General features: G+C 51.6%; 2 protein-coding genes across 4 annotated transcripts in view; one reads left to right on the top strand and one right to left on the bottom strand.

The window, feature by feature from the left end:
- Positions 1–540: 540 nt before the first annotated feature.
- On the bottom strand, positions 541–4678 carry FKBP3 (FKBP prolyl isomerase 3). The gene is made up of 7 exons (XM_041410613.1): positions 4452–4678; positions 4246–4347; positions 3979–4086; positions 3387–3522; positions 2432–2499; positions 1487–1584; positions 541–762 (listed from the first exon to the last, which is right to left on the bottom strand). Exons 1-7 carry the CDS (start codon positions 4560–4562, stop codon positions 708–710), a joined length of 678 nt encoding a protein of 225 aa, XP_041266547.1. The 5' UTR covers positions 4563–4678; the 3' UTR covers positions 541–707.
- A 144-nt stretch (positions 4679–4822) lies between these two features.
- Positions 4823–13668, top strand: part of FANCM (FA complementation group M) — a 62156-nt gene continuing 53310 nt past the window's right edge. For all 3 annotated transcript variants that reach the window (XM_041410539.1, XM_041410531.1, XM_041410526.1), the window contains exons 1-4: positions 4823–5432; positions 6515–6687; positions 7461–7538; positions 8011–8169. In XM_041410539.1, the coding sequence (XP_041266473.1) occupies positions 5003–5432; positions 6515–6687; positions 7461–7538; positions 8011–8169 (840 nt within the window). In that variant the 5' untranslated portion in view covers positions 4823–5002. The remainder of the gene's footprint in view (positions 5433–6514; positions 6688–7460; positions 7539–8010; positions 8170–13668) is intronic.

The following is a 13668-nucleotide window of genomic DNA, read 5'->3' as shown; positions in this document are numbered from 1 at the left end:
GGGAAACACCCTGATCTCTGCCAGCAGAGCTGCTGTCAAATAAATGGAGTGGGAATGCTGTGGGACTGTGAGGCAGGAATGCTGTGGGGTTGTAGGGTGGCAATGCTGTGGCACTGGGCTCCGCAGGAGCTGGGTGTGGGGCCATGGGACTGTGGAACGAGAATGCTGTGGGACTGTGGGGTGGGAATGCTGTGGGACACAGGTCCACAGGAGAGAAGGAGCCCTGGCTGGGTATGGGGCCATGGGACTGTGGAACAGCAATGCTGTGGGGTTGTGGGATGGGAATGCCGTGGGACACAGCTCCACAGGAGGGAAGGAGCCCTGGCTGGGTGTGGGGCCATGGGACTGTGGAGTGGGAATGCTGTGGGATTGTAGGGTGGGAATGCTGTGGGACTGTGGAACAGCAATGCTGTGGGGTTGTGGGATGGGAATGCCGTGGGACACAGCTCCACAGGAGGGAAGGAGCCCTGGCTGGGTGTGGGCCCTGCAGTGCCCCGCAGAGGAGCAGCGGCAGCACAGACACAAAGGAGGGAGGCACCGGCAGGTACAAACTCTGCTTTAGTGGCGGGGCTGTCGCTACAGCAGCGGGGCAGGGACAACACTCGCACTCATCTCAACAAAGGCACCGCTGTAACCGGAGCCAGGATTACAGCAGCGCCAGCAGGAAGCTCTGGCAGAAACGGATTCCCAGCAGCACAGGGAATTCTTCATTCAATATCCACCAGCTCCACTTCAAAGAAGAGTTTTGCATTTGGTGGGATCCTGTTGGCAAACGTTAAGGAAACAGGAAGGAAACAGCCCCTGCAGTGACCCCTCCCTGGGCAGGGAGCCCCCAGCTGCTCCCCAGCCTGTCCCATGTCCCTGGGCTGGCCCTGACCCGCTGGACACCCTGGATCCAGCCACAGCTGCCACCCAGCCGGAGCTGTCGGGAGCCAGGGACAGCCCCAGGACACCTTCATCAGCACACCCTGTCCTCTCTGCCCTGTCTGCAGGTGTGGGGCAGTGGCTGGGGAGGTGACACTGTCCCTGCCACAGGGGACAAGCGTGCAGGCAGCCCTTCAGATCACAGCATTCCAGCGCAGGAGAACAATCCCTTCCCCTCCTCCAGAAAGGTTGGGAAAAAGAAACGGGGCAGCATGAAACACTGTGGGCTCACTCCTGCACCCCCTACTTCAGCTGTGTCCCAGAAGCAACTCTGTCCCTGCCCCTTTCCCTGCACCGGTTGGGATCCCCATCAGGCAGAAGCATGTGCAAGCAGCTGGAATAAAAACGCAGATGGAAAACAGCAGCAGGTTCCCCCTGCGTGGGTTATTCTCCAAAAGAACAGGACAATTGCACTCCCAGGAAGTGCCCTGACCTCCCTGAGTGGGAATGTCCTGAGCCTGCTGTAACAAGGGAACCCCTCTCCTGTGTCCCCGTCCATAAAGCACCTCCTTGCCCCCGCATTCCCAGGCTCCCTGAGGAGTCCGAGGTCACGGAAGGATACTTGGCATCGGGCTGTCCCTTCTTGCCATAGGCCCACTCGGGCTCGATCTCCAGCTGGGCCTTCTCTCCTTTGCTCATGGTCAGCAGGGCCTCATCCCACTGCAAGGACACAGCGGCTCCAGCCGGGGCTGGCACAGCGGCCACTGCACTTCCCAGCTTTTCCTGGGGCTCCCAGGAATGCCCACAGCCCTGTGCAACACCCCGGGGGTGTTCCCTGCTCCCACACCAGCCCCACAGAGCAGATCCGTGCTCCTGTGCTGGGATGACACCGGGGAGCAATGGGAACACACATCCCCCATCAGCATTCCCAGCTCCAGTGTTCCCTTCCCAGGGAGCGCCCAGGGATTGGTGCTGTCCCCACTGAGGGAAGGCTCTGGCACCCAGAAACCCGGGATAAACACAGGGATAAACTGCTGCTCCCACAGTGCTGGGACACAGCCCCATCCCACAGCAGGACCTTCTCCTGCCCAGCCTGGAGCACAGGAGGCTCAGGGGCCCTTGTGGCTCTGCACAGCTCCTGCCAGGAGGGGACAGCCGGGGGGGTCGGGCTGTGCTCCAGGGAACAGGGACAGGAGCAGAGGGAACGGCCTCAGGCTGGGCCAGGGCAGCTCAGGGTGGGCACAGCAGGAATTTCCCCATGGAAAGGGGGGTCAGCCTGGCACAGAGTAAAGGCCAGGGAATGCAAACAGGGATGGATGGAGCCCTGGGATGCCATCAGTCCCAGCTGCTGTGGGACACTGACAGACTGACAGGGCTGATCCCAGGGAACAGAGCCTGTGTTCCAGCTCTGCCTGGCGAGGGAATGACTGAGGATGAACGTTCCATCCTCCCAGTGCAATCCCTTGCAATCTGCCCCCAGGAGAAACAGAACCCAAAAGCAGCACCAGATCAACCCCAGAATGGAACTGCCTGGGGACCCGCAGGGAGCCCTGAGTGCTTCACTTACACCTCGGATCACTTTTCCTACACCAACTTTGAAACTCAAGGGCTTGGCTGCTTTTTTCTTCTTTGAACCTGGAAAAGAGTTTTTTTTTGTTCATTTGCCTCAGCATCACACCAGCACACTCCACACCTCTGTAGAAAAGAAAACTGCCACCACAATCATGCTTTGTATAAATAGCTGTTCTTCTGATACTATTTTTAGCCTCATATCAGATTTGCAAGGGAAATATTAATGCTGTGCACTAAAAACATCATTAAATGTTCAAGCTGCACCAAAGCATCTTTCAAACCCCAAAAGCTCATTCCTGAATTACTCAAGTTGACTCTACAAGTTATGGACCTATCAAGGAACCTAGAAAATCAACAGGGGACATACAAGTATGAGGAATTACAGACAGTATTCCAGGGACTCTGGAATACTCTTCCTGAGTGTGGGACATCACTGCTGGGAAAGCCTTTCCAGTACTGCACGATTCCACAGCCCCAAACCCTCTGATGTGTCACAAAAACTCCAGCTGGGAATACTGCACACCAGAGTATTCAAATCCCTCTCATTCCAGTGCCTCCACGTGTAAAGATTTATCACAGAACAGTCCCAAGATGTGTTTATTTAGAGAAATTCAGGACACTGCTGGTGCTGGAGTTCCCTAGGCACCATCTCCCCTGCATTCCACATTCCTGGGCCTGGAATGCCAGCGCTGGCAGGATGCAGCCTGTCACTTGACACCAGCCAGTCCTAAAATACTGCCCTTGCTAGCTCATGGAAAATCAGGATCCGGGAGCTGCAGGGCAGCTCAGCACCACCGTGACAAAGCTGTTTGTCTGGAATGCTCCCAGACACACCTTCCAGGGGCAAACCCCTGCCCTCATCTGCCGGAGGAGCCCAGGTCATTCCCTCTAGGAGCATTTGCAACCAACCCCAAGGGTTTATCTGCACATCTACGTTCCCACAACCTTACTTGATTGAATATTGGTGTCGAAGACTGTCCCATCCTGCAGCTTTCCCGTGTACCAGCAGTGCACAGTGTCTCCCTTCTTTGGGAAGTTGGTTTTGTCGCCCTTCTTTAAAATGGATTTTGTGTACTTTGGTGGCCCCTAAGGTTATAAAAACAGAGTGGTGGGTTAAAGAGTCCCAGATATCCAAGGCTGAACAAGCACTGAGTTTAAGGCATCAAAGAAGACACTGCTAGTGAATGATGTGTTCATGCTACTGCAGGGCTGCAGCATTTGGGGGAAATGCAGCTGAAGGTTAAGGCAGGGTATAAACGCCAGATTTCTTGTTGTAACCAGGTTTTTGAAGACTTAGGATCACACAATCTCCTGAGCTGGAAGGGACCCACAAGGACCATCCTGTCCCTGCAGAGACCCCCCAACAATCCCACCCTGGGCATCCCTGGCAGCTCCTGGAGCTCTGGCAGCCCGGGCAGTGCCAGCTCCCTCTGGGGAAGAGCCTTTCGCTGATCCCCATCCCCTAACCCTCACCCCGAGACAAACCACCCGGATTATCTGGCTTTCCAGGCGAAACCCGCGAGTGGAGGGCATCACACCAACCTCCTCCACAGCCTCCTCCGCCTTCACCGCCTTCCCCTTGGCCTCCTCCGCCTTGGCCGGCTTCGCCTTCTCCGCCGCCTTCTCGGCACCGTCCGTGCCCTTGAAGCGCTGCGAGGGGAAGGGTGAGGAGCGGCATGCACGGCCCCGGCCCGGCTCCAGCACGGCCCCGGCACGGCCCCGGCCCCGGCCCGGCTCCGGCACGCCCCCGGCCCGGCTCCAGCACGGCTCCAGCACGGCCCCGGCCCTGCCCGAGCCCCGCGCCCTCACCTGCGTGCTGAAGAGCTGCGTGTAAGCCGCGATCAGCTGCTCCTTGTTCGCCGTCTTCGCCACGTTCTTCACCTGCCCCAGCAGCTTGTGCTCCGCCAGGAACTGCGGGACACGCGCGAGGCGTTGAGGGGGAATAAAAACAACAAAAAACCAAACCCAAGGCTCCCCCGGACGGCGGGAAATGATCGATTATCCCGCGCCATTACCGCCTGCGCCGCGTGCTCCTGCAGGAATTTGATGATCTCCTTCTTGGCCAGCGCCTCGCTCCGCAGCTCCTCAGCGCTCCAGGGCTGCGCCGGGCCCGCGGCCGCCGCCATCTTCCCGCCCGCCTCCCGCTCCTCCTCCGGAGAGGAGGGCTGCGAGCCGCCCGGCAGGCGGGGAGAGAGGAGGGCCGGGAGCCGCCCGGCAGGCGGGGAGAGAGGAGGGCCGGGAGAAGGGGAGGCTCCGAGGGCGGCTTCCCGACCGTCCCCTTCACCCTGGCCGAGCTCCCGGCGGGAATTCGGGGAGGGGCGCCGAGGGAGGGACAAAATGGCGCCGCCTCGGGGCCGGCGGGGCACGCCCTGAGGGAGGGGAGCGGCGGCGGCGGCAGCGGCGGGATCCGCCGCGGGCTCGGCGGGCGCCTCAGGGCGAGGGCAGGGCCGGGGGAGGAGGGGGGGAGGAGGGCGGGCCGGGAGGCGGCTCCCGTGCCGCTCGGCGGCGGTTTCAAGCGGCGGCGGCGGCGGTGAGGCAGGGCTAAGATGGCGCCGCGCGGGGCAGGATGAGCGGCGGCCGGCAGCGCACTTTGCCGCAGGTGTGGCGGGCGCCCGCGGGCAGAGCCGAGCGGAGGGACGCGGGCGGCGACAGCGATGACGAGCTGCTGCTGGCAGCCGCGGCCGCGGCCGACCCCGGCCCGCCGCAGGGCTTCAGCGAGGCGGCGGGCTCCATCTGGATCTACCCCACCAACCTGCCCGTGCGCCCGTACCAGGAGCGCATGGCCGGCGCCGCGCTGCTGGCCAACACCCTCGTGTGCCTGCCCACCGGGCTGGGCAAGACTTTCGTGGCCGCCGTGGTCATGTACAACTTCTACCGCTGGTTCCCCTCGGGCAAGGTGCTGTTCCTCGCCCCCACCAAGCCGCTGGTGGCTCAGCAGATGGAGGCGTGCGGCCGCGTCATGGGCATCCCGTCCCGGGACATGGCGGAGATGACAGGTACGGCTGCTGCCCGTGAAAAGCCACGGTGTGGGGGGAAATAAAACGTGAGAGGTGTTCGGAGCGCTGGCTGATGCTTTGGCCCTGGTTGAAAACCCCAGGTCGCCCGTATAAAGGGTGAAACGCTGCGGTGCAGCCCTGTGGGTCACAGCGTGCGCACAGAGCGCTCTGTGTGATGCTTAAAGCAAAGAATAATGGCTCTTATAACCCATTTTAGAGCTGTTTCTGCCCCTCGTTCTCCTCCCCTTGTCGCTTTCCTTGTCGCTTTCCTTGTCGCTTTCCTTGTCGCTTTCCTTGACGCTTTGCATGTCGCTTTCCATGTCGCTTTCCTCGTCGCTTTCCATTCATCTTTTTATGAAGTTTTTGCAGCCCCCCTGAGCTGCAGTTTATTCCTCAGTGAGGTAGCAGCCCTGATGACTGAACCCATAACCTGTTTTTAGGCCCAGACCTTTGCCAGAGGTGTTTTAGATGATGTTTAGGGCAGTGGGCATCTTGAGCTTCTCAGCCTTGATTTCCGTGGTTCTGGCTTTAATTTTTTAATGCAAAAAACTCTTCCTAGTCATTGTATTGCGTCAAGGGGAATGTAGGTTGGCTGTTAGGAAAAGAGTTTTTCCCAGAAAGGTGATAAAGTTCTGGAATGTTCTGCCCGGGGAGGTGGTGCAGTCACCATCCCTGGTGTGTTTAACAAAGCCTGGATGTGGCACTGGGGGCCAGGGCTGGGCTGAGCTCTTGGGGCTGGGCTGGACTCCATGGAGGTCTCTTCTAACCTGGTCATTCAGGGAATATTCTGTGAATATTCTGTGTTCAGTGAGGGTGGGCAGGCCCTGGCACAGAATTCCCAGAGCAGCTGTGGCTGCCCCTGGATCCCTGGCAGTGCCCAAGGCCAGGTTGGACACTGGGGCTGGAGCAGCCTGGCACAGTGGGAGGTGTCCCTGCCATGGCAGGGGTGCCACTGGGTGGGGTTTTGGTCCCTTTGCAACCCAAAGCATTCCATGATTTTATGTGTCTGCCAGCCCTGGCGCTGTCAGGTCATGGGCCATACCCTGCTCTGAGTTCCCTGAAGTTCTTTCTTTCATTTCCAGGAGGAACCCAGGCTCTGGGCCGGCGGGAGCTGTGGAGCACCAAGAGAGTTTTTTTCCTCACTCCTCAGATAATGGTCAATGACCTCTCTCGTGGGACCTGTCCTGCTGTGGAGATCAAATGTCTGGTTATTGATGAAGCCCACAAAGCCCTTGGCAATCATGCCTACTGCCAGGTAGGGCTGGAGCCACCCCACTCTTCTCTCCCAGTTACAAAAACCTTCCCCAAAATTGCTTCCATCTCTGCCATTGCTGTGGGGAAATTGCCCTTGAGGTCCTTAACTTTGTTTGAAAGAAATCCAACATTCCTGTGAGTTGTTATTGCCTTGTTTGTTAGTAATACCTGTAAGGTATTTTTTCAGTGCCTCCGTTAAATTGTAATTTTGGTTTAAAAATGGTTTTGGCTGGGCAATGTTAGTGGTTTTATAAGGTCCTTTAGCAGAGATAAGTCAGTTCAAGATTTCTTTTTAAATTTGGGGTTTGTGTTGGTTAGCCAAGGGTTTGTTGCATTATCATGGGTTAATCTCCTGGGAGCAATAGGTGACCTAAAAGTTACTTTGATACCCTGGAGAAATTTACTGGATATTTGTGGAGTGCAGATTACATGGGATTAATCATCTGTGAATTACATTTTTTAGAGTTTATCTTCAGACTCACTTTTTGGCAGCTCACCCACGTTAGTGGGCTGGCAGTACTTTTGTTAAATCAAGTGAGAAATCATTTCATAATTTTTCTAGGTTGTTCTTGGTACATTTCCAGGATGCCCCTGCCATGGCAGGGTTGGCACTGGATGATCTTCAAGGTCCCTTCCCACCCAAACCATTCTGGCATTCAGTATTTTTGGAGCGTTTTGTTAAGCCTTTCCTACTTAGTGGGTATTTTCACTGATGCAGTTTGTACAAGGAAATAATCTCCTTTGAGGGTATTAATGAAGCTTTCCTGTCCTTAGGTTGTGAGGGAGCTGAGCAAATACACAAATCAATTCCGGGTCCTGGCCCTGAGTGCCACCCCAGGCAGCGACACCAAGGTGAGCCAGAGCTGCTCTGTGATTTCAGTCATCAGGGGTGAGTGGCAGCTCTCTTCTTTTGCCTGAAGCCTCTGCAGGCTCCTGAGGCATCCCACATCAAGACTGAATCAGTTTAAAATCCATTACCTGGTGAGGTTTGGTGTTTCTCATGTTATAAACCATATGTTATTTACATGTGAGGGTGGGCAGGCCCTGGCACAGAATTCCCAGAGCAGCTGTGGCTGCCCCTGGATCCCTGGCAGTGCCCAAGGCCAGGCTGGACACTGGGGCTGGGAGCACCTGGGACAGTGGGAGGTGTCCCTGCCATGGCAGGGGGGGGATGGGATGGGATTTAAGGTCCTTTCCAACCTCAGCCAGTCTGCAATTCTATTTCCTGACCTTTCTTGTAGGTAGTGGGTGCCTTTTTCTAACAATTTCATGTAACCCCTGCTAAAATGTGGACTTAGTTACTTTGTTTTTGTGGCTTTTCCAGGCTGTGCAACAAGTTATCTCCAACTTGCTGATCGCTCAGATAGAGGTGTGTGCTGAGGATTCTCCAGAAATTCAGCCTTATTCTCACGAGAGACAAGTGGAAAAAATCGTAGTTCCGCTTGGGGAAGAACTGCTAGAAATTCAGAACACTTACATCAAGGTGAGTGACTGAATCTCCTTTTTGGTCAGTGGCCAGTGAGAGGAACTGTTTTATCATCTCTGTCTAGACTTGCAGTGTTTATAAAGGCAACACTTCTTTATGCAATTAACTTTGATTATAGGGTAAATTAAGCACCTAGGTTAAACTCCAGCAGCTGCAGTTTCATTTTGCACCAGTGACCCCTTTTACCTTGCAGTAGCTTGGAAAGCTCAGGTGGAAACCTTGGAATTGAATTTTCCTCACCCTCCCTCAGCAGTGTGCAAAATTGACACCAGACCTAAACTGAAGTTCCTACATTTGGCAGAACTCAGTAGTATTAAGCTGTTGACAATGCCTTGAGGAATTTGTGTGTGGACTGGAACATTTTCTCTGATTAAGAATACTCTTTAGAGTTTTAAGTCATTTGTGAGTGTATTTAGTTCTCCTGTAGGTTTTTCTAATTAGTTTATTTGGCCTCATAATTTATTTATTGGCCTGTTTCTATTACTATGATGATGACATCTTTTTCTTTTGTACCAATCTTTAATGCCCAAATGTAAGAGAGATTTTTGGGGCCCAGAGCTGTTTGTCAGTCAGTTCTAACTTAGTGATCTGTGCCTTCCCAGTAAGACACTTGTTGGCAAATGATGTTACATAAAACACCACTCTGGAAAGTGTCAAATATCTGCTCTTTTTTTTGTTTAGAGGCATAAAAAGTTAGGATTGAGTTATATATCAGACTGTTGGCCTCAGAGCCAACAGTTTAAACATATGTGTTTAACAAAGCCTGGATGTGGCACTGCGTGCCAGGGTTCAGCTGAGCTGTTGGGGCTGGATTGATACTGAAGGTTTCTCCCAGCCTGGTCATTCTGGGAATTCTGGGAATTTGGTAAAATGGATTGGTTTTGCTGGCCAGTGAGAGGAACTGTTTTATCATCTCTGTCTAGACTTGCAGTGTTTATAAAGGCAACACTTCTTTATGCAATTAACTTTGATTATAGGGTAAATTAAGCACCTAGGTTAAACTCCAGCAGCTGCAGTTTCATTTTGCACCAGTGACCCCTTTTACCTTGCAGTAGCTTGGAAAGCTCAGGTGGAAACCTTGGAATTGAATTTTCCTCACCCTCCCTCAGCAGTGTGCAAAATTGACACCAGACCTAAACTGAAGTTCCTACATTTGGCAGAACTCAGTAGTATTAAGCTGTTGACAATGCCTTGAGGAATTTGTGTGTGGACTGGAACATTTTCTCTGATTAAGAATACTCTTTAGAGTTTTAAGTCATTTGTGAGTGTATTTAGTTCTCCTGTAGGTTTTTCTAATTAGTTTATTTGGCCTCATAATTTATTTATTGGCCTGTTTCTATTACTATGATGATGACATCTTTTTCTTTTGTACCAATCTTTAATGCCCAAATGTAAGAGAGATTTTTGGGGCCCAGAGCTGTTTGTCAGTCAGTTCTAACTTAGTGATCTGTGCCTTCCCAGTAAGACACTTGTTGGCAAATGATGTTACATAAAACACCACTCTGGAAAGTGTCAAATATCTGCACTTTTTTTGTTTAGAGGCATAAAAAGTTAGGATTGAGTTATATATCAGACTGTTTAAACATATGTGTTTAACAAAGCCTGGATGTGGCACTGCGTGCCAGGGTTCAGCTGAGCTGTTGGGCTGGATTGATACTGAAGGTCTCTCCCAGCCTGGTCATTCTGGGAATTCTGGGGATTTGGTCAAATGGATTGGTTTTGGGATTGATACTGAAGGTTTCTCCCAGCCTGGTCATTCTGGGAATTCTGGGAATTTGGTCAAATGGATTGGTTTTGCTGTAGCTTTGTGAAGAGCACTGGAAGGCAAACTCGTGAGTGCATCAGCTGTTTGCAGCCCAGTGACCTGAGGATGTGTAAATGAGGAACTCCCAGTGATGAAGAGAAACTTTCAAGTAGTTTTGCATCACTGCAGGTGCCTCTGAGGGCTCTGTGAGTGCAGGGCTTTGTTTTGGGGGTTAAGTGTGGTGAGCACCTTGGTTTGGCTCCACCACCTTGCCTGGGGCTGCAGAGCTTTGTTTCCTTCCTCTGCTCTGGATTTGCATTTCAAGTGCTGCTGCTTTCCTGGAGAACACAACTTCTAGTAACAGCCAGGGCTGCAGGGGAGGTTTGCAGAGCATGCCAAGGCCAAGCCTCACTTCTGGAGGCCTCAGCACTTGGGGAAGTGGCTCCTCAGCTTCTGGGGCTTGAGGTGACCGTTTCAGATTTGGGGCTTAAATGGCTTTTGTAAAACAGGAGCAGCGTCCCGAGGCAGGAGAGCAAAACCCCTGTGTGTGCTGCAAGAATGAGAGCCAGGTGTCCTGTGCACAGTAAATCATTCTTTAATTGTGCCAGGCAGTAAACAAGACAACATTTCAGTGTGAGCAAAGGACAGTGTCAGACAGCACAGCACAACAATGCCAGAGGAACTCTGTGGAGATGTCTTTACGTACAATAAGCAAGGCCCTGAGTATCACAATAGCTGGAATCAACTTTTTAGGCACTAACTCTGGTTTGGAAAGTACACAGTATGCAGGACAACACTTATCTGTTAAGGCTACGTCATTTAATCTTCCAAAAATAGGGGTGAATGCTGATTTATTATCTCCTTTCATGAGTGGGAAGCTAACATTAAAACTGACAATCCAGGAGTGGCTCCCAAAGCAGAGCCAGGGATGGATAACAAATACCTGTTCTAGGCAGTCATGCCTGACATGGTGCTGTCAGATCTGAGTACCAGTGATGTGTGCTTGGCATTCACTGGTGTAACAACTAAATAAACTGTATTTTGTGTCAGTTAAACACTGGAGCTGTTGGTCCCTGTGCTCCTGAGGGCCAGGGACAGCTGTTGGTACCAAGCCATAAAGTGGATCTCCAAACTGGAGCTGAAGTAGTTTGGTTTTTGGGTTGGTTTGTTTGTTTGGTTGGTGGTTTTTGTTGGTGTATTTTTTTTTTTGTACTTTGTTTGTTTTTTAGGTTTTTTTTTTTGTTTTTTTGGGGGGTTTTTTTTTTTTGGTACTTTGTTTGTTTTTTTAGGGTTTTTTTTGGTGTTTGGGGGGTTTTTTTTTTTTGGTACTTTGTTTGTTTTTTTAGGTTTTTTTTGGTTGTTTGTGGGTTTTTTTTGTCTTTTTGTTTTTTTTCTCAGCAGCAGAAGCCATCTAACAGAAGTCCAAATAAATAAATACTATCTTGGGATTCACAGTTTGCCAAAAAGGGCAGGGAATGCTGGGCTGCAGGTGGGGTGTCAGCACCCTCAGATCTGCTCGTGCTTCAGGGATGTTTCTAGAACGTCACCACGGGGAGCTGAGCCACAGGAGGACTGGCAGGGACATCAGACACAGCAGATGCTTTTGCAGGAGAGGTTTAAAATGGGAATTATGTACAAACTGGTGCTCTGTGGTGAGAGGATTTCACTGCTTCACCAAGCCATAAAGTGGATCTCCAAACTGGAGCTGAAGTGGTTTGGTTTTTGGGTTGGTTTGTTTGTTTGGTTGGTGGTTTTTGTTGGTGTATTTTTTTTTTTGTACTTTGTTTGTTTTTTAGGTTTTTTTTTTGGTTGTTTGTGGGGTTTTTTTTGTCTTTTTGTTTTTTTTTTCTCAGCAGCAGAAGCCATCTAACAGAAGTCCAAATAAATAAATACTATCTTGGGATTCACAGTTTGCCAAAAAGGGCAGGGAATGCTGGGCTGCAGGTGGGGTGTCAGCACCCTCAGATCTGCTCGTGCTTCAGGGATGTTTCTAGAACCACAGGGAGCTGAGCCACAGGAGGACTGGCAGGGACATCAGACACAGCAGATGCTTTTGCAGGAGAGGTTTAAAATGGGAATTATGTACAAACTGGTGCTCTGTGGTGAGAGGATTTCACTGCTTCCAGGAGCTATCCAACATCTGTTGTGCCAAAGCATAATGAGAATTTCCCTCGCTGGCAAAAGCAATCAGATGGCAGAAATGTCTTTAATTTGCCATAAGATCCTGTCAGAGGTGAAAATTACTTTTATGTGCTCTTATAAAAATCTGGGGGATGATATGAGAACAAAACCTTTTATTTAATGCCTCCCTGGGCCCTCTATTCAACTCAGTTTAAAAAATATTTTCACTGTTTTTCCTTTAATTGAGAGCTTTTAGTTTAATACTGGCTGGCATTTCTAATTTTCTTTTCCCAGGCTGGGACACTGTTTTGCATTTTAGTTTGTTTGGGGTTTTTCTCCCTCTCCATAAAGACTCTTGGTTTTTTGTGTTAAAACTAAGGCTTTTGTCTCTTTTTTATGTTCTGTTTCCTTTTCCCCCTCTCCCTGCTGCTTCCCAAGGAATCTCTGTGCCCAGCAGGCACCAGAGGGCACCTTGGCCCTGCTTAAGCCAGGGCCACTCTGATCCTGCTGCTCAGGGAGAGGTTTTGGGCTGAGCACAGAGCCCTCCCTCCCTCCCTGTGGGACCAGGAGCCTTGGGGGTCTTTCAGAAGTCCTCCACAAATCCATTTTTGGAGCTGTTTTTTCACCCTGCTCCGAGTTAGCAGCCACTGGCTCTGGTTGCTCTCTGTGTGTTGGAGTTAAAAAGCACAGAGAGTTAGAACCCTAAATCCTGTAACCAATAAATAATGCTGGTGATGATGATTTTATATAAAAATACATCTACTTCTATTAAGAATAAACTCTACCATCCTGTCAGTAAGGGGAGACATTAGGGAGGGATTTTGAAGAGCAAAATTGTTTGCTACCCTGACTCTAAAGTGCAGTAGGTGCTCTTGGGCTGTGTGGAACAGTGGGAATGCTGCTCCCAGACATTCTGGGGGCTCTGGAATGTGGAAGCTCAGCCTCTGCAGTGAGCCAGGCTGGCAGCTGAGGGCTTATCACAGGGGTGAAGGGCAAAACAAACAACTAAATAATATTAGGGACTAAAAACTCTCACAGTGAGGGTGGCCAGGTGCTGGGACAGGCCCAGAGGGGCTGTGGGCTCCCTGTCCCTGGGGATGCTCAGACCCAGCCTGGAGCAGCAGCCCTGCTCCCAGCAGAGGTGTCTGCCCCAGGTCACTCCCAGCTGAGAAGTTCTCTGTGGATATTTGTGTCATTTGTGCCATTAACAGCCAGGAGTACTGAACAATTTACTCCAGCTGCAGTGCTTTAACACCCAGCAAAGCTGTGAGAATAAACTGTTCAGAAAACTGTAGTTAAATATAGCCAGTGTCTCCTTAGGAATGCCAGTCGTGGGATTCCTGGGGGTGTGTGATGAGGATAACCTGTAGTTTTGCTGTCAGCTCTTGAATGAGCAGTAGGACTGTGTGTAGGATTGGTCTCTCTCCAGACTTGGGGTGTTTTGGTTGGGAGCTTTGTGAGGTAAGCTTTGGGGATCAATTGCTGACAGCTGTCAGCATTGGCCTGTTCTTACTCCGTGCTCTAATCCCAGGGCTAAATCTGGTAGTTCTCCTCAGGAACTGAGCCCTGCACGTTCTTTCTGTGCCTGTGTCAGGTGGGTTTGGTGTGTCACTCTGAAAGCCCCAGCAGGC

The sequence above is a fragment of the Onychostruthus taczanowskii genome, unplaced genomic scaffold (assembly GCF_017590055.1).
Source record: "Onychostruthus taczanowskii isolate IOZ18803 unplaced genomic scaffold, ASM1759005v1 scaffold100, whole genome shotgun sequence".
Lineage (NCBI taxonomy): Eukaryota > Metazoa > Chordata > Aves > Passeriformes > Passeridae > Onychostruthus > Onychostruthus taczanowskii.
Note: the sequence above shows the minus strand (reverse complement) of the source record. Positions and strands in the feature narration are given on the sequence as shown.

Coding starts and splice junctions, on each gene's coding strand:
- FKBP3 (XM_041410613.1), bottom strand. CDS start 4,562: ATGGCGGCGGCCGCGGGCCCGGCGCAGCCCTGGAGCGCTGAGGAGCTG. Junction 4,348..4,451: donor AGGAGCACGCGGCGCAGGCG/GTAATGGCGCGG, acceptor CGTGTCCCGCAG/TTCCTGGCGGAGCACAAGCT. Junction 2,500..3,386: donor CGACACCAATATTCAATCAA/GTAAGGTTGTGG, acceptor ACTCTTTTCCAG/GTTCAAAGAAGAAAAAAGCA.